The sequence below is a fragment of the Pteronotus mesoamericanus genome, unplaced genomic scaffold, assembly GCF_021234165.1.
Source record: "Pteronotus mesoamericanus isolate MK-2021 breed Mesoamerican mustached bat unplaced genomic scaffold, CSHL_Meso_final scaffold_651, whole genome shotgun sequence".
Lineage (NCBI taxonomy): Eukaryota > Metazoa > Chordata > Mammalia > Chiroptera > Mormoopidae > Pteronotus > Pteronotus mesoamericanus.
The window spans coordinates 15256686-15284006 of NW_026555325.1; the positions used below are offsets into that span (position 1 = coordinate 15256686).

Here is a 27321-nt window from a genome sequence, read left to right on the forward strand (position 1 = left end):
AGGGTGCCAAAGCATGATTTATGTGCCAGTCTCCTCTAGATCCCAGGGCCGTCCCCATGGCAGGGCCGTAGATGCGCAGTGACAGGGCATTAGATGCGTATCAAGGCTTTCAGAAAACACCCCACTTCCCCTCTCCGGGAGATGACATGTTGACTATTAATGATATGTGAACAGGATTCAACAGACTTGGCCTTAGTCCAATTCTTACAAATTTAACCTTGACAGGCTAAGACAGTTTATTTTTCTGGGCCTCTGTTTCTACACTGAGGGTGTATCTTCTACATGAGGGTGTGAGAAAGAGGCTTCCCAAGCTCTCTCCCAAGTTTCAAATTAGACAACAGATCAAATAGTTGTTTTTAATCTTTAGATTAATTTAATTACTCAGTAACTACATTGTCATTTACATATTCAAATAATACTGATTAAAAGATGTTCCCCTTGAATCTTGGAATTCTTCCTTCTAATTTTTTACACCGCCACAAGCTATCATTTATTTAATTATTCCTTTGTCGATTGACATCGTCGTTGCTTCTAATTTGTCCTATTATACACAAAGTTAAAGTGAGTATCTCAGTAAGAAGTTGCATATTTCCTAATGTATCTCTGCTTTACTTAGAGCAAAAATCTGTCTTCTGGGCTTTGTCCCAGACACAAACCAGCTAAGAAGATCTAAAATAAAGATCTTTAAAATAAAGGTCTCCAGCATATTCAGATAAAAGTCCCTTGGCATGGGAAGTAAGGAATAGTAATAAAGCATTTGCAGTTAATGCCAAAGGAAATCTAACAACTGGGACCTGGAACTAAGTGAACAGCAGCTGTGGGCAGCATTCCTTTGGAAAAAGATGTCAGGACTGACATCTGGGGTGCTAACTCCTTCAAGGTTTGGGCTAAGGTTGAGCATGAAAAGGAGCTTAGAAAAGGGAGTAAATCCTTAAGAGAACCCTGGAACCTCACAGCAAGGTGAGCCCCTTAGCTTTCTGAGTCACTAGAAAGACAGCAGGCACGCAACAGGGAATTTCTTCTCTCACTCCTTATATAGCACTGTGGGTCTCGTAATCACTAATCAGAGCAAGAAGGAAACTGGAAGTTTCACTTCTGCCAGCAGGGAAGTTGCTAAGAAAGGTCAGTGACCTCCCTGACCTGAGGAATTGGCACTACTGAGGAAGAAGCTCTGGATGAGGAGAGGGCGGCACTGCAGAACAAAAATAGCAAAAAAATTAAAAAATAAGAAAAGCAGTCTTATCTGAAGTTTCAAATGAGCCAAAGAAAGTTGGTAAATTGACTTCAAATGCAACAGGAAATGTATAAACCAAACACTACTAAACACAAGTATGATGCTAAGGGCTTTTATAGTCAGTATCTCCTGTAGTCCCTACAAGTACTCTGAAAGGGGTGTTTTTACATATCCTCACTGGACATAGGAAAACATAGACACTCAAAGAGATCCATTCTCTCTCCCTCTCTCTACCCCTGCATCCTTCCATCCCTTCTCACTCCCTCCCTTGCACAAATATTTGTTCAGAGTCTATGATATACCAGGTACTGTTCTTGGCACTGTGGATATAGAGATAAACCAGGAGATAAAGTCCCTGGTTTCATTGTCCTACATTCTAGTGGATGACAAATAATAAAACAACAAATGAGTAAAAAATACAAATGAGTACGTAAACAAGAAGAACATTAGGTTGCAAAAAGTTAAATGTGGAGATTCAAAATACAGTGATAACGAAGGAATTTCAATGCGGTAATGGAAATGCTCTACATTTCTATTATGGTGGTCCCACAACTGCATGTAACTTTTATCTCAATAAACTTGACCTTTAAAAAATAGAATTCTACAGTAAAAAGTGATAGGAGGCTACTGTAGATTGGGCAACTAAAGCTTCATTGAGAGGGTAGCAATTAAGTTGAGATATGAGAACCAGAAAGAAAGGAAGGGGAAGCTCATTCCAGAGAAAAGAAACAGTAATTACAAAATCCTTACTATGGTAATGAACTTGGTAGATGAGGTTGAAGATGTTGACAGGAACCAGAGAATGGACAATTTTAGAAACCAAGATCAAAAGATTGATGTTATTTTTTAGTGTCGCAGGAAAACTTGGATTTTTAGTGGGGGGCTCCAACTTTTGACTTACACTTTTAAAAGATCATTCAGGCTGCTCTGCTGAGAATGACTGTAGTATGCATGAGTAGAAGATGGAAACCAGGAAGCTACTGTAATAGTCCAAACAAGAGATTATGGTATCATGAACTAAGGTGGAAGGATAAAGGTAGGAAGAGGCAGATACTCTGTAGTTCCCCCTTATTCACAGGGAATAAGTTCTAAGACCCCCAGTGGATGCCTAAAACCACAGATAACACTGAACTCTATAGATACTATGTTTTAGCCTATATATACATACCAATAATAGTTTAATTTATAAATTAGACACAGCAAGAGATTAACAACAATAACTAATAAGACAGAGCAATTATAACAATATACTGTAATAAAAGTTATGTGAATGTGGTCTCTCACTGATAACTGATCTGATATCCAAGATGGCTGCTGAGTAACTAAAGGGCAGGTAGCATCATCAGCCTAGATACACTGCACGAAGGGATGATTCACATCCCAAGCAGGAGGGAGAGAGAGAGCATGAGATTTCATCGCACTATTCAGAATGATGCAACTTAAAACTTATGAATTATGTTTTTTCTAGAATTTTTCCTTTAATATTTTTGGACCACCATGCCTACAAGTAACTGAAACCTCAGAAAAACCAAAGACAGAGGGGACTACTGTAATATAATGTAATATAATAGTATCAGTTAGAGTAACAAATCCCACTCTCAGTGGCTTAACACAGTAACATTTTATTCCGCATTCCTGACTGGTGTGCTTCTCTCTATCTGGTCACATAGAGAATGAGACTCCATCTACCTCTTGACTACTGGGGGTGCAAAAGTCCTCCTCATTCAGTCATAAGAGGGCAAATAGGTGACCACATGTGAGAGCTTTCTAGGGACCTGGTCTGCAACTGCTTTACATCAAGTTAACCCACACTCTATTAATTAGGCATATACTATATGCTCCAAACTGCAAAGGAGGCAGAGACATGTAGTTTATGACTGTGTCCAGTTTATGACTGAAGGGAACCTGGTTTGGTAATTATCTAATAATCTCTGCCACCATTTTGGAGGTAGAGACCACAGAAGATGGAGAAGACGGAAATTGGTGAGAGGAAGAAAGGAATCAAGAAGGAAGCCTTGGGCCCTAGCCGGGTGGCTCAGTTGGTTAGAGGTCATCCCCATACGCCCAGGTTGCAGGTTCAATCTCTGCTCGGGGCACACATAAGAAACAACCAGTGAATGCATCACTAAGTGGAACAACAAAATTCATGTATCTCTCTCTCCCCTCTCCCCTTCCTCCCTCTCCCTAAAATCACTTTAAGAAGAAAAAAAAAATGAAGCTTCAGATTTTTTTCACAGCTTGGTAACAGATGTGAAGGAGGATCTAGGAAATATGGTTGATTCCTCTACTTTCTGTGGTTCCATCTGTTGTACTGAAAGGAAGGATGATGAATGGAAAGAGTCACAAAGCAATTGAAGACTTAATCAGACGGAACAGTCTGATTGGAATGAGAGCATATCGGGACGTACTAGTAAACAAATTTAGAAGGCAGCTCATAGACCACTTGGGGAGCTCTGTGTTGTAGGAGGTGGGATGGAGGAGACAGAGGATAGTAAGTATATTAATCATTGTTTCTTTCTCTTTGTTTTCATTCCTCTTTCTCCTCCTTGTAATAACTTTCACATCTGAATGTCCTTAGACTCCCAACCTTCTGAAATCATTCTTTGCTTCAGTAGCCATATAAGCTCACTTCTTCCTATAAATCAGGACAGATTAAATTTTGCTAATAGTAACAAACAACCCCAAAATATCAGTGACTTAAAACTAGGTTTATATTTTGTTCATGCTACATAGCATTAGAGATCAGTCAGGGATTCAGGTGATCAGGCAGCCCCCCTCTCAGACATTACCCTCCATGCCCAGGGAAAGAGAGTTCTGGAGCATCAACAATCAAATGCTCATCTCTGAGATAACGTGTAGCATTTCCAGTCACATTTTGTTGGCCAGAAATAATCACATGATTCCACCAAACCACAAAGGACCAGGGAGTGCAACATTAATGTGCTGCCAGAAGGTGGACAGCCAGAAATGCTTGGTGGGCATTACTAATGACTATCATACCATATACCTACAGAAAGTTCAATGTCAGTTTCAGATCTCTTTCTGACGTGCTTCCTCATAAATTTGAAAGCACATTATTCTATGTAGTGTCATATTCGCTTTCTAAACGCTTTTTGATGTAAAATAATTAAATATTTCACCTTTCCATATACTTGCCATTGTTTTATATAGGCTCTATTCTGCTTACTGGTCCTGTAAAAGTTTGCTGCATTCTACCTCAAGATTTTTAAGATCTTGATTGAATGAATGAGTGCAATGTCATATATTTCATTTCTTTAAAGTTATTCTATGCTATGCATTAGAATTTCTCTCCAATTGTGTTAAATCATGCTCAAGGAGAATGAGCTTTATTTTTTATTTTGCCTCTATTCCTATCCTAGTTCCTGTGGAGATCTTAAGGTGGCTGGGGGCATTCCTGTACTGTAATTTCATGGCCTTGTTGGCTGTGTTCTTAAAGATGTCCTCTACTGATGTATTTGGCAATTCACTGAGCTCCACCCTTTTCTTTCCTTCTCCTCTTGCGTTTTCTTTCCAACAATACAAAATACAATCAATATATGATATAATTTATGTTTTAATTTTCACACTATTCACCAAAGAATTGCAATTTTCCACAATGTCTTGTTATTCAAATCCAGTCTTTTTTAAATTCTTGTTTATTCTATTACAGGTGTCCCAATTTTTCCCCCTTTGGCCCAGTTGTTCCCCCCTACAGTTCACCCCCAAACTATTCTCCATGTTCATGGGTCATTCATACATGTTCTTTGACTAATCCTTTCCCCTTCTTTCTCTCATTCTCCCCCGCCCTGCAACTATAAGTCTGTTCCCTGTTTCCATGTTACTGCAAATCCAGTCTTTAAGTAAAATGTGATCTTTTAGAACTTCTATCTCTTTCCTCCCTTATTTTCCTGCATCTGTCTATATCCCCCTAACATTTCTCCATACATTTTCCCTGTCAGCAGAGACTGAGCGGTTAAGTCAGGTGGAAGAGCACAAAATCGGTATGATCTCACTCATATGTGGAATATAAAACAAAAAGTAACAAAAGAACTGACAAAGCAAAACAAAACAAATGCACAGATACAGAGGACAGAGTGGGGATTACCAGAGGTGGTGGATGGGGGAAATTGGGAGAAGGGGGTCAAATACATGGTAATTGAAAACTAGATGGAAACTAGACTTTTGATGGTAAACACACAATAGAATATGCAGATATTAAATCATAGTGTTGCATATATAAAATTTATGTTATAAACCAATATAATAACCTCAATAAAAATTAACTAATTAAAGTTTTAGAAAAGACTTTAAAAGGCCTTATCCTCTTGCCTTCTGATGTTTGAAATTCTGTTTTAGAGTCTCATTTTATTTTTTTAAGAACATTTGTGTAATAGTGTTATCAACAAATCACTGTGCCGGTTTAGGAGATCTTAGTCTTCTTGTTCAGTGCAGTCTCAGCTCAAACCGGATGTGGACTTCTCCCCACCATGTCTTTAGGTATCTAGTAGCTGCTTAGGTTTATGGCCATTGGAACATTGTGGGAAAGCAACCAAGAGGGGAGCTGCCTCTGCAAAAAACAAGCAAACAAGAAAACAGTCTTTCTGGGTTTTCAGCCAGTCACTGGAATGTGCAAAAGGGGTCAACAAACACCCTGCCCAACAGATGGAGGGGCAGGGGAGGGGAGGCAAGTTGAGGGTGTGGTGGCATTTAATCGTCAAGGCAGAGCATTTCGCCGGTAGAATTTTCTACACCCTTGAAAGGAATTTTTATCCAATGTATCTTCTCTCTGCTCCTCACACACATCCTGGGTAGTGCGTATCGGGAGTTGGGTGGGGGTGCCCACTTACCTTAGGCAACTTCCAAGGTAGGTTCCTAGGTAACACTCCCTCTGCTTCTCCCTCTTACTCTGCTGCTTCTCATCTACACCCACTGCATCTTTTCCACATAAAAATCTCATTCTCTTTTCTTCCACAAAAGAATTGAACACCCCCTTGTGGACAAAAATAAAAAAGGTCCGTGTACTAAACCTGATAAGCTCAGGGGAGGCCAGCATGGCAGGCCCTACAAGCTCACAGACTGAAAATAACCACGTAAGATGATCTAAACATAAAAAAAGCGGGTCATGAAGGGTATTCATGTCTTAGGCCTGTAGCTTTCCAGACAAAGGTCAATTTTTACCTTAAGTGAGGCTTCCCCATTGTCTTTTTGCATCTAGGATAACATATCTTTGAATTGTCAGAGTAATCTCTTTTCCAGACCCCTCAAGGCACACATGTAACCTTCCTTATGTCTCCACCTTTGATTCTAATGTATAAAATAAGCTGCAAAACTGCCATTTTCTGGAGCATTTTCTCAATTCATTGAAATTTTGCTTCTTGGCAATTGTGGTCAGTTTAGTTCAAATAAACTCATGAAAGTTCTCTACAGGTTTGGATGTTTCTTAAGTCAGTCCTCAAAACCAGAGCCCACATCATTAGGCACTATTTTTCTATTTGCTGGGTGATAGGACAGACAGGGTTTCCAAACTTTGCAAACAGAAATCCTTGTCCTCTGCATGGGGAGCTAGGAAAGGGGGGAAAAAATTCTCCACTCTGGATTGGGTTAATCCATCACAACAATCATTAAATTTTCATGTTAAAACAAGATGAACATTCACACCCTGCTGTACCTGGAGCTTCATTAAAATGCAAATGAATAAAGGAAGGGTATGTGTTGCTAGTTATTTGACCCAAATAAAGGTTAATTTCTAACCCTTTCCTGAGAGTAATTCTTGATAAATGAGAACCAGGGACAGACATCTTAGATGAGATGCAGAAGGCATGGCCAGAGGTTGTACCGGGCAAAGAATAGGGAAGGCTGTCAGGGTTTTGCTGTTTCCCTGTGCAAGGAAAGTTATATTTACTTCCTAAACCGCACACTTAAAATACCCATGTAATTCTACTTTCCAAAGCAATATCACAGTATGTTCCTCCCAACTATCTATTCATCCATTCTTGCTGACCATGCTTAAACTTGGTAACCCTATCAGTGAACTGGGATGCAATTCTCTCATCTCTCATTTGCGGAGGGCCCCAAATAGAGATTTTGAGCCCTCTTAACATTATGTGTATCTCAATGAGCATCCAATAAATTCTGTACCCTCAACCTATATCCCCACAACTGCTTTTCTGAGGAGAGATGAAACCAAGGCACGCCTTCCATATTCAATGCAGTGTTAGCTAAAGGATTCAAGGCTGACTTCAGACCAGAGCATGTCCAGAAAGTTGGTTTTTTCAAAGAATTCGGATCACTGGAGGAACTAAAAAAGTGTTCAATATTAGAAAAGTGAACATAAAGGAAGCAAATGGGAAGCAGTTTAGTAGCAAGACTAGAGATACTAAGTAGCAAAGAACAACTTTCAAGAAAGAGAAGCCAAAGTTGCAAAAAATTGGCTGCGAGTCCACAGGAAATGCCACTAGCATCAGAGCACTGGGGTTATTGCCAGGCATGTTATTGAAAGACCCTACACATAAGGAGAATGAAGTTTGGGATATTTTAGGGTGTGGAGACTTTACTGTGATAATTATTACCTACTATTTTGATCATCTTCAAAGTTAGAGTGGCTGGGGAAGGTAGGACCGTATTTTTATTAAGTATAACTATCACTCCTCCATCTTTCCCCCCAAATTTCAAGGATTTGTGGCTTGGGGAAATTTGTGTTAAAATGCTGCTGGAATGTCCTAAGGCTCCAAAACTGTGTTACTTTTCTGGGAGTTGATGTACTTACCTGCCAACCACAATAAAGCAAGGACTGCAACAGACCCTACAACAGGAGAAAAGCAGACAGAGTGTAAAGAAATCCTACGTCACTGCAGATGGTTTAGGATTTGCCAAATTGTGCACACTTTTTATTTTAAATCACTGCTGACACTGCATCAAGTTACACGAACTTCCTAATAGAAAAGTGTCTGTGACTGATGGAATTAATGAACACCTTCTTGAGTAAGTGAATTTTAAAATGTAGATGATCACTATATCCTTAGTTGTAGTTGCCAATGCAAATGAGTCAAAGGATTTGCTTCAGACACTGAGTTAATTGTGAAACTCTGCAGCGGGGAATGCCATTGGAGAGGAGCTGCTGACCTCACAGTTGAAAAAACTATTTAAAAGATGTGGAAACCAGATGTTTCAGTCACATTGCAGCCTCTGCTCAGAGGTTTTACCCTGAGGAGCCCCTGGTAGGCTATTACCTCTCTGCGACGGAGATATGATCATCCTAATTTCCTTATTTGCCTTGCTGTGGGAAGAGGCTGACGGATGGGGATATAAGAATGGCATTTTCCATAACTCCATATGGCTGGGTAAGAAACTTCGCTCATTCAGCTTCTTCTTGGGAATCTCACTTCTTTGAATTCATGAAGAAGTGAATCAAAGCAATAGTTTTTTCTGTTCTGTTCAAGCCTGATGTTTTCAAAGAAAAAAATCTTAGGAAAGGTAGCTTTCAGAATGTCTATATCATTTTTAAGTAGCATTCCTGCCTTCTAAAATTTAAAAATGGCTTTTTATAAAGTAAATTGTTCAGTAGGAGACAGAGGTTAATAGTTATATTCCATATGAAAAATATACTTTAAATTTTTCATAGCAGATGTGGTGGTACAGTGGGGAATGTTTCTTCAACAGAAACACCAATATATTATTTTGCTTTTATTTCAATGCATTTGCCGTTAGATTTTATAGCAGGTAATAGTAACAGGATCATAACAGGTAAATTGGAATATACAATAACTTTGTAATCATTACTCCATGTATTCTGACCTATAGTGCATATCTTGCTCTTTCCAAACAACTTTTGACTAGTTTGGCAAAGCCAGTTTGTAATACAGAAAAAAAAAAAGATTTTAAAGCTTGTATTTCTTAATGCATCCTTACCACTTTGATTCCTTTTGTTTGAACTATCCATGTACTTTTTTACCCCTTGTGTTAAACAAAAAAAGTTCTTTTGTTGTTTTGTTTTGTTAAATGTAAGTGAATGACATGGGCCTGTGAATATAAACAATAGACCAGAAAACAAAAAAAGCCAAATACTCAAAACCCAAAATACACTTTACCGTATTCTAAACAATGTTTTGATTTTCATGATACAAATTAATATTGTTTTATGTTCATGACTGTGTTTGATAGTGAAAATATTTTGAATTCTCAAGAAGAAAATTTAGGGATTCCTGTATAAAATAAAGAAATAAAGAGAAAGCAAAATTAACCTACATCCTGGGTTTGTGCTTGCTAAGCAGCACACAGTTATAGAATATTTCAGCATGTTTCTCCCTGGTAATAATAACTGCAGTCATGCGGATTTCATTAAAAAGCTTGATTTGCAATGCACGGCCTTGCTGCCTCTTTTTGCAGCTTGAGACAGTGAACTAGTTTCGTGCTGAGCAGTGAGATCCATTTGGCCAAGATGGGGTCTGGGATTTACTAGAGGAATGAACAAGTCTCTGTTTATTGTCACTGCACACAATCAAACTTAGGAAATATACACATTTTTTTTAGACATAAGAAAGATTGTCATGGAGCCAGTAAGAATCAAACCCACATGGATGAACTTTGAAATGCTGTAAAACTCTCTGATGATCAAGTAATTTGGAGCTATTGTTGGTTTTCTTAAAAAGTGATTTTGTATTTTACAAAAGTTCAGTCCTAGAGGTAGAGAGGAGCAAACCCAAATGTTTGTTAATAGTATGCTGCAAATTTGAGGCTTGGGGTAATTGCACATTGCTTCAATCTGGGACAAATTATTGACCAGCCAACCTAGCACAAATTATTTGCAGTTGGTTATCTCAGGAGAGTATGAGAAACTATTTAAGGAGGAAAGAGAGTTGGATTAGAAGGCAAGAATCAGGTACCAACTATAAAGAACCAGGCACTTTAAACTCTTGGTCTCAGTTCCACCCTAGTAAAATGAGAAGGTTGAAATAGAGGACCCCTAAGGTTGATTTTTAACTCCGGTATCATAAGTTGAACCACTGTAAATGGGGACCACATGTGCTGGCATTGCCAACTAGTGTCCAGGTGATTTGGGAATGCGGCTTCACCCACAGCACCTAGCGAAGTACCTCACGGCATATGCGCAAAACAACCAGATTGGAAACTAGTGAAATTTTCTTTAGTTACTGAGGCTTTACCACATAAAGGGGAAAATGATGACCTTGTGTTCTCTGACTTATAAGTATCAGATTGATTAAGGTCTTCAGTAATGGCCCTTTACCATATAATGTATAAGAGTCCAGAAAAACAGGGAAAATGCCAAATAGCATCTCCTGTTGAACTGTGGCAATGTCCACTTTAGCCTGGGGAGGAGAGCAAGGAACAATATTTCTAATAGAGCTGGCTTCATGTCACTATGTGCCAAGATATATGCGTTCTCATGGAAAATGGTCTTGATGGTGGTTGCACAGGTCAGGTACAGGAACTAAACCATTACGACAGTCTACATGGAACTAATAGAGCTATGTTATGATTATTGTCCTGGGACTCTTTCCACATTGTTTCCATGGCAAAACGCACTCCAAACTCAAAACAGTCAATTTAAATAGTGATCTACTGGGAGACAACTCATGTGTGATTTAACACAACCAAAAATATGTTGGGAACAAATGAGAACTCAAACAAAAACCAAACAGATAAAGAACTTAGGAACCAGTAGTTAGGTGTGCCCAGGTTTTTCTCTGCTGTGTTTGAATCTAGTTTGGTTTTTAATTTTTTTTTTTATTGATTGATTTGAGAGAGAGAGAAAAACATTGATTTTTGTTCCACATGTTGATGAATTCATTCGTTCATTTTTTGATGTGCCCTGACTGGGGATCGAACCCACAACCTTGGCATTTTGGGGACAATGCTCCAACCAACTGAGCTACCCAGCCAGTGCAGTTTTCTTTTCTTTTCTTTAATGCAATATTTGTTTGCTTTGGATTCCTTTAAACTTTCCCTCAGTTTTTGATTTGTTTACTAAGTTCTCAATTATATTGCATTAGTCATTTCCCTCAAATGGATATTTTGGCTTATTTTTCCCCATCGTTGTGAGCCTACATAATGGATCAATTTTCATGGTTTCTTTTGCCTTCACCTCCTTTCTTCTCCTTTATTACCTTTCCAAGTATTTAGATGACTTAAAGCCAAAAAAAAGTAAAACTGTATCACCTTTGGTAGTACAGAAATACAATGTACTAAAAATCTTTCCTGTTGCCAGTTCGGAAACATAATTTAGCCTCAAATTTCTGTCTACGCCTCCAGATTCCCCTAAAGTCCCCCCTCATCTGTATTTTTTTCTCCAAAGCTTTCTAATAATGAAAAATGTAGCTACTCAATAAGGCAGCTGGCCCAGGGAACCCTTTGGCAGGAACAATAGCTGATGCAATCTTCCAGCTGAGGTCACAAAATTTCCTCTCTTCCACAAGATTTATAGTAGTGCATTTACAACATTTTGTGAATTCACAGAACAAGCAGCAGGCGTGTACCACAGAGAAGCTCGGTCTGGCAAATACAAGCTCACCTACGCAGAAGCAAAGGCAGTGTGTGAATATGAAGGCGGCCGTCTTGCCACTTACAAGCAGCTAGAGGCAGCCAGAAAAATTGGTAAATGATTTGACAATGACTTTCTTTCTCTGTCACCCTTGGAAAATATATTCCACCTTTCCTGTAACAACCCCCCGCCCCCCACCCCCGTAAGTCTTCTCTATTCTCCCCTGCTAACTGTTCTCTAAGCCCCTATTCTCTCTGCCCTATGGCTTTTCCCAAGTTCTCTACCTGGAGCTAGCTGGTGGAAATTTCCTAGTACTAGCAACTTATTTGGGGTCACAGCCCATTGTGAGATAATAAATAAAAATCATAAGATGAAGACATTAACTCGGTATCATTTAAATTCCTCATAAATTTAAAGCCATTGCTATTCATCTTTAATATTGTTTCATCTCTTATTGACTTCTGAACATAGGTTTCCTCAGCTGTTAAATGATGTTACTACATTGAATCTTACATGGAAATTTACTTGGTAGAAAAAAAATTGAATTTAGTGGCTTTTTTCAAGTTTTTTCAATTTTTCTTTTTTTTTATATTAAGTAGGAGAATGTATTTGTATTTTAGGATCAAAAGCTATGAGGAAAAGGAGGATAAGTAAGTTATAAGATGGCAGGAGAAAGGAACTGGGAAGATGATGTCAGGAGACCTCATGAAAACCCCACAATTACCAAGTGCTTTTAGTTTCTTTATTTAAAACAAAACAAAACAAAAAAGCCTGCTACCATCTCTCCTAGGCTTTCAGGAGTCCCCAAAAGGCCACCCACATTTGGAACCTTTCTCCAATGAAGAAACCTCTTTGCTGATAGGAAAATAGCTGGCAAAGCTTATGCTATTATTATACATTACCCAAGGCAAAAATACAGGTGTTCTCTCAAATTCCCCACAGTCTCCCCAAGATAACTGCTCATTCTGTTCCCACAGAACTGAGTGTCACAATAGCTGGAATGATGGGTACAAACCCAGAGCCATTACTAGCTGCTCTGGGCTTCAAGTAAAATTGTCCTTGGATGGTGTTGGCAAATATTTAAACAGCCACCAAACTTGAGTAAGAAAAAATAGGGCTGAGGTTTTGTTTGAAATTTATGAGTGCTTTTATCCCTCTTCAAATATTTAAAAATGTTAGCAATATCTTAATTGATCCTGAAATATAAATTAATTAAACTATCATCTGAAAATTTTTTTCATGATTGATAATAATTTCAGAAATTATTTCTGAAATTGCACTAGGTAGGTCATTGGTGAAAAAAAGCCAGCCCTGAACTTGTATTGTTTTCGTATTTATGGTATTATAATTTCTAGTTCATCTGCATCTTATTCTTTGAGATGTCATTTTTCTAGTGAAAGTCAAATGTTATATTTTATAGGTGTTCCACTTTTATTTTATTTTTTTTAAAGAAAACAGTTTTTCCCCTTTTACAAGAAACTGTCACTGTTAGAAGGTCATCACCGTAAAGATGACCTTCTCTCAGCTAAGTTTACCAGTTAAAAGTAAAACCGCTTCATTCTCTTGCAGGATTTCATGTCTGTGCTGCTGGGTGGATGGCCAAGGGCAGAGTTGGATACCCCATTGTGAAGCCAGGGGCCAACTGTGGATTTGGAAAAACTGGTATTATTGATTACGGAGTCCGTCTCAATAGGAGTGAAAGATGGGACGCTTATTGCTACAACCCACATGGTTTGTTAAATATAATAATTTTACACTTTGCAAAAAAAAGTTACATGTTACTAAGAGGTTGTTAAAACAAAATAGCTTCTTTTTCCAGAGATAAATCAATTTAGTGATGATAATCATTAACAAATACCATGCGCTGAGTGATTATGCTGTGTCAGACACTGATTTATGTTCCTTAATCTACACTATCACTCAATATTCACCACCTTGCAAGGAACTATTTTTATACCCATTAAAAAAAATGTTAAATATGTTTGTTGATTTGACAGAGAGAGAGAAACATCAGTCAGCTGTCTCCCACACCTACCCCCACTGGGGATCAAATGTATAAACTAGGTACCTGTATTCTGCTGTGTATAATGTGCACCCACATTTTTGACCCAGACTTTCAGGAAAAAAATCTTCTGTTTCAATTTTTTTAATTCAATTATTTATTTATACTTAGATATTTAGATACTTGTTTTTTGTATTATAAAAGAATTTCAGCATTTATTTTTGAACATTTTTTGTATATATTTGCACAAGAAATTTTATGTAACAAGTAATTACAAAAACACAAAAATAGATACAAGGTACAAGAAATTTTATGTACTGGTAACAAATGTATGATATTTACCCATCATAGAAGGCCATAAACTCTGTCACTGCCAATATCAGAAGTATCATCGTCTTCAATTTCTACATTACATTATAAACATAAATAAGAGAATTAAAGACATTTATATACATAAAGGATTAGTACCACCCATGTATAATGTATTTCCTTATTTTTCCCTCAAAAATTTGGGCAAAAAGGTGTGCATTATAATCCTGACAAGAAATTGGGCCTTCAACCTTTTGGCGTATACATAATGCTCCAACCAACTGAGCCACACTGGCAAGAGATACATACACTTTTAGAAATCAGGAAACTGAGAGTTTAAGAATTGGCCAAATTGATGCCTTTCTCTCTCTCTCTCAAATCAATAAACATTAAAAAAAAATTTTAAGAAGAATGACTTCAAAAAACAAACATAAAAATCTTGACCAAATCCTTAAATAAGATTAGATGTTAGTTTAAAACCCATAAAGAGTGTAGAAAGATTATAAATTATTCCTTTTAACTGGATTAGAGTGACCTTCAAGGTCTCTTGTAATCTTGAAAGTCTATAAGGATTTTTCAAACAGAACTTACTCTACTCCTTATTCTAAATATTCAAGTCCCTGAAGACACAGTGATGATACTGGGGGACAAAAAAATCCCTGCCATCTTGACTGGGCTACTAGTAGCATGAATACACGTATTTGTCAAAACATATAGATGTGTACTCATAAGATTTGTGCATTTTATGCTTAAAAGAAAAATAAGCAAAAAATGTAACCAGGAACACAATTAAACTTCTATTTTTTATTGTTACTTTATTTTTTTAGTTCACAAATGTCTGTTTATTTTAGAAAATTGAGCAACTATTGATGAAAAATACATTTATTCTTTAGCTGTGAGAATACATTACATACTATAAATGATGTATTTAAGCTATTGCTTTACTATTTGATAAAGAGTAATAAATAGATGAACACTAGGATGTGAATATCATTTTAAAGTAGGAATAGTTTTTTTCTAGTGCTTTCTTATCTGTTTTTCTTTTTTTTCCTTTTCAGCAAAAGAATGTGGTGGTATCTTTACAGATCCAAAGAGAATTTTTAAATCTCCAGGTTTCCCAAATGAGTATGATGATAACCAGATTTGCTACTGGCACATTAGACTCAAGTATGGTCAGCGTATTCACCTGAGTTTTTTGGACTTTGATCTCGAAGATGACCCAGCTTGCTTGGCTGACTATGTTGAAATATATGACAGTTATGACGATATCCATGGCTTTGTGGGAAGGTATGTGTTGTTTCCCTGTACAGGGAGTTAAAGGAATATTCAATATTTTGTTTAATGTTCCTTTAATTTTTCCCCAACTGTCCCTACAATGTTGATTTTCCAGTGTTTCTACACTCCTACAACACCATATGCTTTTTAAATGAAGATTTTTTCTTAGCATGTTAAGTCACCCTCAGCTGCTACTTATTTTTAAAATAGTGAGAGCTGCCTTTTGATTATGGTAAGCTGTAACAATTAGTTTATTTATAAAGGCTCAGGATTGACTAACAACAGGAGGAGGAACGATGTGAGATGGGAAATTCGTTGAAGTTTTAAGTGTTCTAATTTCTGTCAACCTCTAAAAATAATGATAAATTCATTATTTTGTGCCTTTCTTCTATGTACAAAGCATTGTGCTAAGTACTATGGGTATAAAGTAAATAGGTAAAGCATAGTCCCTCTTTCATGCAATTTAGCTAAACCTACAATAGGTAGCTTTTTAAAAGTAGCTCTCTTTGCCAAAGAAAGCGAGTGCTCCTCTCCTCAATATTTCTCCCTTGGTGTTCAACATGTGTGCTGGGACACAATTCTTTTGTGTTTTCACTCTAAAACTTTAATATTGTTTAAATTTTGAGAGCCTTACAACATATTGCAATCTCAAGAGTATACAATTAGGTGTTTATATATTCAGGTCATTATTTAATAATATGTATTTTAGACTATCCATTGTCAACAGACTCAATTATCAATTCTCCATTATCCATGACAATAATTTAACAAAAGAATATGATATGGGGACCATTAAGAATCACAGACTTAATAGTTTTTTATGTTAACTTTGAAATGTATAATTAAATACAAAGGGAAACAAAGACATTTTTTGCATAAATGAACGACAATTTTTAGAAAGTATTTTTTGCTTTGTTTCGCTTTGTTCTTTGGCTGAGACTACTGCTTTATTTTTTTAAAAAAAGCAGTAGTTTTTAAAGTATTTTTTAAAAGACAAGAAGAAGACTGAAGGAATTGAGAACAAAATATTTTTTGAAACAATGTACCTCTCCTTTGGGAATTAGGATGATGTTTTTATTCTAAACCTAGTTTCACAAATCAATTACAGCCCTAGATTTTTTTAAAAATTACCATTTTAAAAGGATTTCAATAGGTTATAAATTTTTATTGTGTAATTTACCTTTGTAATAGATTTTCCACCCCCTGAAATAAATTACACTTTTAGACAGTGACAGAACCCTTAACTTTTATATAACGTGTAAGGGAGTCCCTTTCAAAGAATGATTCTAATTAAATTCAAACCCTCTTAGACCTATAAGCTCCAATGTAATTTTTCCATGTTTAAAACTTTAGAATTCCAAAATATAATATCACCAACTATATACTCATTGTCCTTCTACTGCAAAGAAAACTTGATGAGATTAATCAGAAACAAATTTTTAATTTTTCCAAAAAGATTCAAATTGTCAGTTACACAAATAGTTTTATAGGTACAAAGAGTAGAAATGCCACATACACTTTCTTAAAAATATCATTACTTCTTTCAGATTACTTCAAATAATGTTTTACCCTCTTCTCCCTTACAAATTCAAATTTTAAAAAAACAATGTGATAAAACATTAGTAAAATGAGCCATTACTTAGGGGAAATAAAGCACTTTAGTTATCAGTAAGAGCTACTTGCAATAGCTATATAATATTCATTCATGTGACCTCTCTTTTCAAAAAAATTTCTTTTCAGATACTGTGGGAATGAGCTTCCAGAAGACATCACTAGTACAGGTAATGGCTCAAAATTAAGGAGCAAAAAATTATGATTTCTTTTCTGAATATCATTGAAAGTGAAGGACCCAGTAGTCATTACTATTTACTTTTTAAAGTTGAGAGAACTGTGGACAGATTTGGATTGCTGGCTCGTAAAATTCAAAGAAGTATTTATTTATACTTAGAGACACATTTATGCCAACTTCTTGCACTGAAAATGTGTAGACTCCTTATTTGCAGGAAATGCAGTCTGAGATAGTCTTGAATCTGCAATTCCAAGAATACTGCTGTGGCTTATGATTTCTGTAAAATGTAATGAAAGGCCCAAATTTTCATTGATAAAGAATTGAAGTAATTTATAAAATAGTTAAAAATACCTTCTGTTGCCATGACGGGGTGGTTCAGTTGGTTGGAGCATCATCTCGTACACCAAAAGGTTGTGAGTTTGATCTCCTGTGAAGGCACATACCTAGGTTGTAGATTCTATCCCCAGTAGGTACATATATTGGAGGCAACTCTTTGATGTTTCTCACATGCATGTGTCTCTTTCTCTCTCTTTCCCATGCTTCTCTCTCTAAAATCAATAAACATGTCTTCAAGTGAGGATTAAAAAAATACCTTCTGTCACTGAAAAAAATTTATATCTTATTTATTGCATTTTTTAATCTTGGTAAAGCATTTCCCAAAGTACTATGTAAAGAACATAGTACTGCGAAGTTTTTAAATAGGCGCTACATGAGAAAAGGACTCTAAGGTCAAATAAATTTGGGTAACATTGGGTTCAATAATGTTAAACAGGTTTCTTTATTGGAAGACAGCAGAGAGCTTTTAATGTGTTTATTATGCATAGTGAATCTCAAAAGGCTAGCTGTGGTAGGCAATGCTTTCCAAATTGTTTTCCTCTTGCAAATTATTTTGTGTGCCTTGTTCCGTGAAACATAACCTCAAGAAATATCCTTGTAGTAGCATAAACTTATTTCATTAAGTGATACCACTGCTATTAACCCAAACTGCTATTTTCTGGCTAAGAATTTTTATTTTCTTAGATGTCATTTTCTTTTTTTTTATTTTCATCACCAACTTTAGCATTTGGCATTTTACACACTCTTTTTCCTTCAAGCCATAAAATTATCACAACGCTTATGCAACTAAAAACAGTCCTTAAGCTCAGATATTACTAGCTACATGACTCCCACACTCTAGCCTTGCACATAATTTCATTTATTCATCTCTATCCCAAGAGATGGAACTACTTGTTCAATTCTTGAATGCATAATGCTTAAAACTTATTAATTCATTACTCTGTTACAATCTCCCCAGGAATGACAAACTTTTTTTGTTCATCTCATATTCTTGTCTAAAGGATATATTTTGTTAACTGACAGTTAAAAGAAGACGAGCTGTAGGAGGTAGATGGGAGGTGAGAATCCTATTTTTAGAAAGAGAGGGAGGGAGAGTCAAAAGGAAGCCCTGAAAAGACATTTTTGTCAGCTAAATTGAAGGAAAGTAACATCTTTGTTCTTTTGCATCCTCTTCCTCCCCAGGAAATGTCATGACCTTAAAGTTTCTAAGTGATGCTTCAGTGACTGCGGGAGGTTTCCAGATCAAATATGTTGCAGTGGATACCCAATCAAAATCCGGTCAAGGGAAAAATACAAGTACTGTTTCTACTGGAAATAAAAACTTTTTAGCTGGAAGATTTAGCCATTTATAAAACAAAAAAAAGGACATTTAGTATTTATGTTTGTATCTTTTGGAACTCCTTGGATCTCACTTTTTTATTATTATTATTGTTGTCATTAACATTTATTTATTACTTTTCTAAATGTAAATGCAATACCTAATAATTTTGAGAAAATTGAAAAATGCAAGAGTGCATGCATATGCTGTGTTGTAAAGAAATACAGAAAACTTTAAAAGAGAAAATAAAATCTCTCATAATCTCACTACATGAAAATAACAGGTATTAACATTTACATATTTTTCCTGTAGTCATTTTTTTGATTTGTGGTATCTGTATATATATGCATTTGTATTTGAAATTGTGGAATTCTGCTCTGTATTTTATCTTTTTTTAACCTTGAAATATGCATTTTAAGCATTTTCCCATATCACTGTGTATTATGCAAAAATCATGATTTTGAACAGCTGTAAAATATTCTGTGGTATAACTCTTCCTTACTTTATTAACCTGTCTCTATTATGGGATTTTTAGGTTGTTTTTCATAAATATTGCTTCAATAAACATTCTTGAACATATGCATTTGTATAGTTCTCTAATTATTTGGAGTAAGGTCCTGGAAGTAGAATTACTGAGTCACAGATAAAATAGAATTTTATTTTTTGATAAGCAAAAATAACATAACATTGTGGGTTATGATTGATTTATATGTTATTTGTCGTTTCATTTCTTTTGTAATTTATTATTCTTTTCTACTTTTTTTAGTATATTATGTTGATTATATTATTAGAGTTGTTGCACTCTTTTCCCCTTTCTCCCCTTCACCTGGCACCCCCCCTTCCCTCTAGCAATCTCCCCCCTTAGTTCATGTCCATGGGTCATGCATGTAAGTTCTTTGCTTCTCTATTGCCTATCCTATTCTTAACCTCCCCTTGTCTATTTTGTACCTACCAATTATGCTTTTTAATCCCTGCACCTTTTCCCCCATTCTCCCCCTTCCCCCTCCCAACTGATAACCCTCTAAATGTTCTCCATATCTATGACTCTGTTCCTGTTCTGGTCGTTTGTTTTTTTGTTTGTTTGTTTGTTTTAGATTCAGTTGTTGATAGCTGTGAATTTGTTGCCTTTTAATGTTCATAGTTTTGGTCTTTTTCTTAAATAAGTCCCTTTAATACTTCATGCAATAATGGCGTGGTGATGATTGACTCCATTAACTTTACCTTTTCTGGGAAGCACTTTATCTGTCCTCCCATTCTAAATGACAGCTTTGCTGGATAGAGTAATCTAGGTTGTAGGTCCTTACTTTTCATCACTCTGAATACTTCTTGCCAGTCCCTTCTTGCCTGCAAAGTTTCTTTTGAGAAATCAGCAGATAGTCATATGAGTATTCCTTTGTAGGTAACTGCTTTTCTCTTGCTGCTTTTAGGATTCTCTCTTTATCTTTAAACTTTGGCATTTTAATTATGATGCGCCTTGGTGTGGTCCTCTTTGGGTCCAACTTGTTTGGGACCCTGAGCTTCCTGGACTTGTATGTCTATTTCCTTCACCAAATTAGGGAAATTTTCTTTCATTACTTTTTCAAGTAAGTGTTCAATTTCTTGCTCTTCCTCTTCTCCATCTGGCATCCCTATGATTCAGATGTTGATATGTTTGGAGATGTCCAAGAGTCTTCTTATTCTATCCTCGATTTTTTTTTGAATTCCGCATCTCCGTCCCTTCTACCTGTCTGTATGAATATAGTTTCTTTAGATCCTTGGTTATTGGACTTCCATAGAGTTCAGTTTTCTTTCTGACAGTTCTAGGTGTTATTTGTTTTGATATTTAGTTGTAATTCCTTTTTGTGGTTGCACGAGGAAGTGAAGCATGTCTACATACACCTCCATCTTGACAGGGCTCTGAATTATTGTTCTATGTATCTCACCCATTTTTTTAACCTGTATCATCTTTCCTCTTACTGATTTATAAGAAATCATTATATATTAGCCATATAATTTCATGTGTCATACATGTTGCAATTTAATTTTGTTAGAAGTTTGATTATTTTATGCTGTTTTTAATGTACTAAGATTAAATTTTATTTGCTGTCATACTTATTGCTGAGGTCATTTGTCTTTATATTTACAATAAATATTCTCATTACAAATTGTCAAATGAACTCAAAAAGAGTCGAGAGGCTTTGCTAGAAAACAAAGACAAAGACTTATTCAAGGATCTTAAGAGTTTGCAAACTGGAAACACATCAAAGAGAAAACTAGATGTGTTCTGAAGGAAAAAGAAAAGCTGAGGGTTGGTTCCTATTGTAAAAAAATTTTTGAGAAGAATAGGTCTTGCATTCTTAGTGTCAGTATTTGTCCAAGATAGTGTGAATGAAAAAGGAGCCACATACTAACCCTGACAAACTCAGGGGAGGTCTGATGGCTGGCCCTAAAAACTCAGAATTCAAAAGCAACCACATAAAATAGTTTGAACATAAGAATTCTTAAGCAAAAGCAAGTCACGTCCCTTGCCAGTTTGGCTCAGTTGGTTGGAGCCTCGTCCCATACAACAAAAGGTTGAAGATTCAACTCCCAGTCAGGGCACATACCTAGGTTGTGGGTTCACTTCCTGGTTGGGGCACATATGGGAGGCAACCAATCAGTTTCTCTCTCTCTCTCTCTCTCTCTCTCTCTCTCAAATCAACAAACATATATGTGCCCTCGACAACGGTAGATCAACAAGATGTCCAGTAGCCTGAACAATGAAAAAATTTCTTCTTGAGGTAATTCAGATGATCGTCTGAGGGTTTGATGTATGCCCAGGTATCCAGGGACTGATGCGTGACTAGAAAGTTCAGAAGTTTAAGTTCCCAGACCACTTAAGGTGAGAATAAAATTGTACGTTCATGCCTCAACCTACATTGTTTTAATAATTTAGCATCTTGACCATAGTGACTCCATTTTCTATAACTTCACTCTATTCTTCAAAGAGTAGATATGTATTCATTCATTTATATTTTATTCTTGTTGCTTTATGGCTTTGCTTTTTTAGAGGGAAAAAGTCATAGTTGCTAATCTGTATATGAAGGGTAACACTCACTATCCAATTAAATTGAACAAAAATTTATTCTAGAACCCTTCTGGACACTTGAGTGTTACATACATTGGACTACAAAGAAAACTAATTTTATTTAAACAGTTATTAAATCATTTTAAAAATTGAATCTGTAGTATCCCAATGCATGTTCTTCTTAATTAATGCTAAAAATAATAAGATCTAACATTAGGCCTAATAACTACCATAATTTCAAAGTAGGGATATGTGTGTACAATATTGTGAGATATCTGCAAAAACTGTTTTACAATATAAATATAGGTATTTATGATGTCTACTGATGGCAGAAGTATAGGTATTGTTAATGCTATTGTGGTTCACTGTGGTTTGCTACCTACATCATAGTTGAAGGAAATGCTAGACTTAGGAGTGAATGGAAGTAAAGATGCATTTTTGCATGCAAAATCATGAATGTCTGGATTCAGCCCAAAGATCCTTAGGAGGAAGGCAGAGTGTGAGAACAGAGAAGCTGACCTGTGAAGAGATACATGGGGAATCTGCAGAGCCCTCTTCTGCATGCTTTGCATTTCTCAGTGAGGAAAGAGTCAATTCATGAGCCAAGAGGGAGGATGGGGAAGTAGAAGTAAAAGGTATAACAAGGAGAAGGCAAGAAATAGTCTTCTGGGAAAGTAGGAAAATAAACAGACAAGGAAAATAACATGCCAAGCAGCATCAAGGGCTCATTTGAAACCTGGAGGAGACTGGACAGCAAGACTATGTGTTACTCCAGCCATTCTCAGCTATACAAGGACAAGATTAGGGAGAGAAATGGAGTCACCAAAGTTTGGATTCTACCAAGTGAGTGTGACAAAAGAGGCCAAGGGTGTAGAGGATGTACATAAGAAGTAAATGTAATGATAACCCATGGAATTTAGTTTAATAAGAAGGAGAAAAATGATATTAAGAAAACGATGGACCGTGAAAAAACAGTAAACTTGATTAAGTGAAAGTCCCAAAAGAGCTCAAGGGATTGTAAAATCAGGGTATGAGAGATAGAAAGAGGTAAGCAGTGTTCAAAGAATGGGATTTTAAACATAACCTTTTGTGGTAGGCAGACTAGTGCCCCACCCTCCCCTGCCCCAACAAGTCTTCATACTAATCATGCAAAGTTTGTGAATATGTTACCCTATGTGACAAAAGGAATTTTGCACATGTAAGTGAAGAACCTTAAAATGGGATATTATCCTGGAGTATCCCAAGGGGCCCAATGTGATCACAAGGGTCCTTAAAAGTGAGTGAGGTAGGTATTAAAAAAACGTTCTTTGGTAGGTATCAAAGAACGAGATGCGATAAAAGAAGGAGGATCAGAGAGATGCAACTTTGATGGCTTTGAAATGGAGGAAAGGGGCCATGAGCCAAGAAATGTGGGTGGCCTCTGGAAGCTGGGAAAGGCAAGAAAAGGGATTCTCCCCTAGAGTTTCTGGAACGAATACATCCCTGATGACACCTTGTTTCTAGCTCAATGAGACCCAAGTCAGAGTTCTGACCTACAGAACTCTAAGATAAATTCATATTGTTTTAAGCCATTAACTACATTATACTTTTTTTACAACAGTGATAAAAAATAAAACGAACACATCTTTTAATCAGTTTCATCCAGGCATAGACTTTGAGGAATTAAACTATAATTCTAGATGGCAAAGCATAAACAAGAAGAAGCAATACACCGTAGATAGCTATCTTTTTAAACTTGCAGAAATTAACCCAGGTGAAAAATATTTAAGGCTATTGTAACATCTCTCTGTTTATATGTTCTCCAGCCTACATCTAATACTTTTTCACTTCCTTGCTCATGAATAATCATGAATTTTTTTACTCTTCTTTACTTTTTTCCTCACTTCCCTAGGCTTTTCGGTCTTTATCAGAATTCACATTTTTTGTTTGTGTTCTTTGGGAGTCTTGATGAATGGGATTTAAATAGGAAATTGAAGAATGGGTGTAAATTTGAAAAGTATAATGCACTCTAGGATATAAGGTATTATTACTCATAATGTCAATAAATGTAAATCATCTAAGATTTTCCTGAAAATATTCAGTTGTGTGAAATATTTAGAATGATATTAAATGCCATCTATTACCACTGACCTACATTCCCCTAAATCTCAACAATGTAGTGAGAGTAGCATGCACAGGATTAGATACGGGTTATAATGACTTCCAGAGACTTGGCTGCATCATATCCAAACCTTCCCACCAAGCTTTGTGATAGATTATGATTATATTCTAAGACCTATAGCAATAGTTGGAAAGGAAAAGTTGTAATAAAAATAGATGATTTTTTTAAATAAATTGCTAAGTGACCTTGTAGAACATTTCCCAAGATTTGATTTTCTTTATTCACTTTAACATTCTTTTGTACGTCTACGTTAATATTCTTTACATTCTACTAATTCTACTTTATTTGAATGTTTTCGGTTTAATATCTGCTCAGATGTAGTTATAAAATATTTTTCTCTTTGTCATGTTTGTATGGATTTGGGAGTTTCTGTTTTTTAAGTTGTCTTTACTTTTAATTTAATGTTATCTTTATATCAATATTGTTTATGAAAATAAAAAATGTACTGAGGTTTGTGTATGTATGTACATTCAGTGTCTTATTTAATATGATACTTGAGTTCAGATTTTTATGGAAGAACATTTTGAAAAGGAAGTTTTTTCAGAAATACGTTACAACTCATCTCCTTCAAAAAAATATTTTTTCTAGGCTCTATTATTGTGAAGGCAAGTTGTTTACATGTCTTGCAATGTTTTTAAGTTTTCTAAAACAGGTACCTGCAGCTGTTTCATTTCCTTCTGAACAAATGGCCAGTAAAAAAAACCACTAGAAATCACATCCTGCAAAGCCTAGGCGTATAAAAGTAAACTCCCTAACAACACAGGCTCCACTGGAATAGCCACATTCTTAAGAGCACTTATACCCACGTTCACGTTGTTTATGTACCAGGTAGAAAAATAAAGATGCCACAAAGGAGATTGTAAGCTTAAAAACAAAACAAAACAAAACAAAAAACAAAACAATTTTTGAGCATTTATTTAATTGTCAAACAATTATAAATAGCCTAACATTAACATCCTCACAGTGATTCTCTTGATGTTGAAGGAAAAGTTACATTAGATTTAATTGAATCAAGACCTTTTTAAAATAAAGTTATATGTACAGTACAGTATAAAAACTAATTTTCACATTGCTCTCTGAAATTCTATCCCTCCTAGAGTGAATGGGTATCACTTACAAAACAATCTTAAAAGGGTTATTTTTGTTTTTCTATTCTAAAACACCAAATATTTTAATAATCAATATTTTTCAAACACAAACAATTGCACTTAAAATAATAGTGACTCAATGATGATGATAATAATAGCCTCCTATATCCCTCAGAAAAAAAAAGCCAGTTATTCCTGTGACCTAGAAGACCTGTTACGATCTGACCCCTCCTCTGAACTCTCTCATCTCATCTCTTATTCCTCACTGACCCTGCCTCTACCATTATCTCCACCAGCCACACAGGTCCTCACTGCACTTTGACGTAGCACACGTGTGTCTCAGGGCCTTTATCAACGCTATTCTTCTGCCTGGAATATTCTTCCCCACTTAGCCCTGTGGCTCACTCACTGCCTTTAGATCTTTACTCAAAAGTCACATTCTCTATCTTCCTAGACCTTTTATTTTAACTATTATCTATCATCTCATATCCCCTTTCCTACTTTATCCTAAGAGATTATCATTGTTTTGTGTGATAAACAGAAGCTGCCTTTAAATTTGAGTTGGGAGAGCCTGTAAGGGCAGCTCTGATACCCTGCCTCTCATTATCAATTATCCCAAACAGGAAGAGACTGACTTTTCATCTCCAACAGAAAGATATTTTATCTCCTCTACTACTCCTGCAAGAACAAGGAGAATCTTTTCCCCCCAAGCAACCAGTCAGCCAATGGAAGACGGTACAACTCGGGACAGTGAAAAGCCACTACACTTCAGACCCCCACTGTCTTCCCATGGACACTTTGGTTACAACAGCCGCTCTGAGCTTCCCCTTTCCTCTGTTGAAAAAAGCTCCTCTCCTTCATGCCCTGGACCTGTGGTTCACCATGAGACCATTGCATTTCCTGAATTGCAATTCTTTGTTGCTCTCAAATAAACTCATTTTGCTAGAGAACTATCTGGCTGTCTTATTTATTTAAGAACAACATTAGCATACTACATATTTTAATTATTTACCTTGGTATAGTCCCCCACTAGAAATTAAGTTGCATAAGAGCAGTAATTGTTGCTATTATTGTCCCCACTGTTGTATCCACCTGCCCTGCAACAGAGCCAGTACATTAAAGATCCTCAATTAAAAGAAGAAACAGATTATTATTAGCCTTTTCTTAGGAATGGAATATGGTAATAAAATATAATTAGCTTAAAAATTATAAAGCTAAGTGGAAAAACTGTTAAAGTATGAGCTATCATGAACATTCTTACTATTTGCCAAGAGCTAATTAATAGAAAAATGTATGTTTTATATCTGTATCAGTTAGAGTCCTGTCAGGAGAGAAACCACACAATAACTTAAACAGGGAAAGCTTATACAAAATAAATAAATAAAATCAATCTGCATTTAAAAAAAAGAAGGAAGGAAGGAACTTTTTGCAACAACATGGATGGAACTGGAGAATGTTGTGTTAAGCGAAATAAGCCAATTGTTGAAAGAGTAATACCATATGATCTCACCTGTAAGTGGAATCTATTCAACAAAATAAACTAATGAGCAAAATAAACCACAGGCAAGGAAACATGGAGCAGACTGGAAGTGACCAGAGGGGATGGGGAAAGAGGACAATGGTGGAAAGAAGGAGAAGGGACTAAACAAAGAACATGTATGAATGACCCATGGACATGGACAACAGAGTGGGAATTGCCTGTGGGGGGGCGCGGGCAGGGTGGGATGGGAGGAGGAGGGCAAAAGGGGAAAAACTGAGACAACTGTAATACACATGATTTTTTTAAGAAAAGAAAAAAATTAGATAATCAATCTGAAAACAGTCTTAATATGCTGAGAAGTTTGAATTACCCAAAAGGAAATCAAACTCTCTGCCAAGCTATGAGGAACTTGACAACGGACGCTCATTATTACTGCCTTAAGCTTCTTTATATAGCTACAGAATTCTTACTTATAGCAACATGTGCTCAATAAGAAATTATTAAGTGAATGGCTAAACTTCCATTTTCAACTATTCACAATTATGGTAACTTGTCATTAAGATACTTTTTCTTTTTTTAATAAACTGCACCAAGTTTTAAAAAACTGAAAAAAAAAGAAAGGATTATCAACCATTGCAGGGAAATGGAGCAACAACAGATTGACTGGTAGAAAGTAAACGTATAAAGAGATACAAAGCATACATGTATACAATGCAGCCGCAACCCCTAGGGCAGAGAGAGAAAACCCTAGCAAGCATGCCCCGCAACCCTCAACAGCCCAGAAC

At 36.2% G+C, this 27321-nt stretch overlaps 1 protein-coding gene across 1 annotated transcript; it reads left to right on the plus strand.

Annotated features, from left to right (window-relative positions):
- Positions 1-8409: 8409 nt before the first annotated feature.
- On the plus strand, positions 8410-18795 carry TNFAIP6 (TNF alpha induced protein 6). Its single transcript, XM_054562659.1, has 6 exons — positions 8410-8574; positions 11708-11845; positions 13302-13463; positions 15102-15330; positions 17059-17099; positions 18626-18795. Exons 1-6 carry the CDS (start codon positions 8481-8483, stop codon positions 18793-18795), a joined length of 834 nt encoding a protein of 277 aa, XP_054418634.1. The 5' UTR covers positions 8410-8480.
- The last annotated feature ends 8526 nt before the right edge of the window (positions 18796-27321 follow it).

Bases quoted from the DNA above. Each gene is read 5' to 3' on its own strand.
- TNFAIP6 (XM_054562659.1), top strand. From the start codon at position 8,481: ATGATCATCCTAATTTCCTTATTTGCCTTGCTGTGGGAAGAGGCTGAC. The intron at 8,575-11,707 runs GTAAGAAACTTC...GTGAATTCACAG, and splicing joins CCATAACTCCATATGGCTGG to AACAAGCAGCAGGCGTGTAC. The intron at 11,846-13,301 runs GTAAATGATTTG...ATTCTCTTGCAG, and splicing joins AGAGGCAGCCAGAAAAATTG to GATTTCATGTCTGTGCTGCT.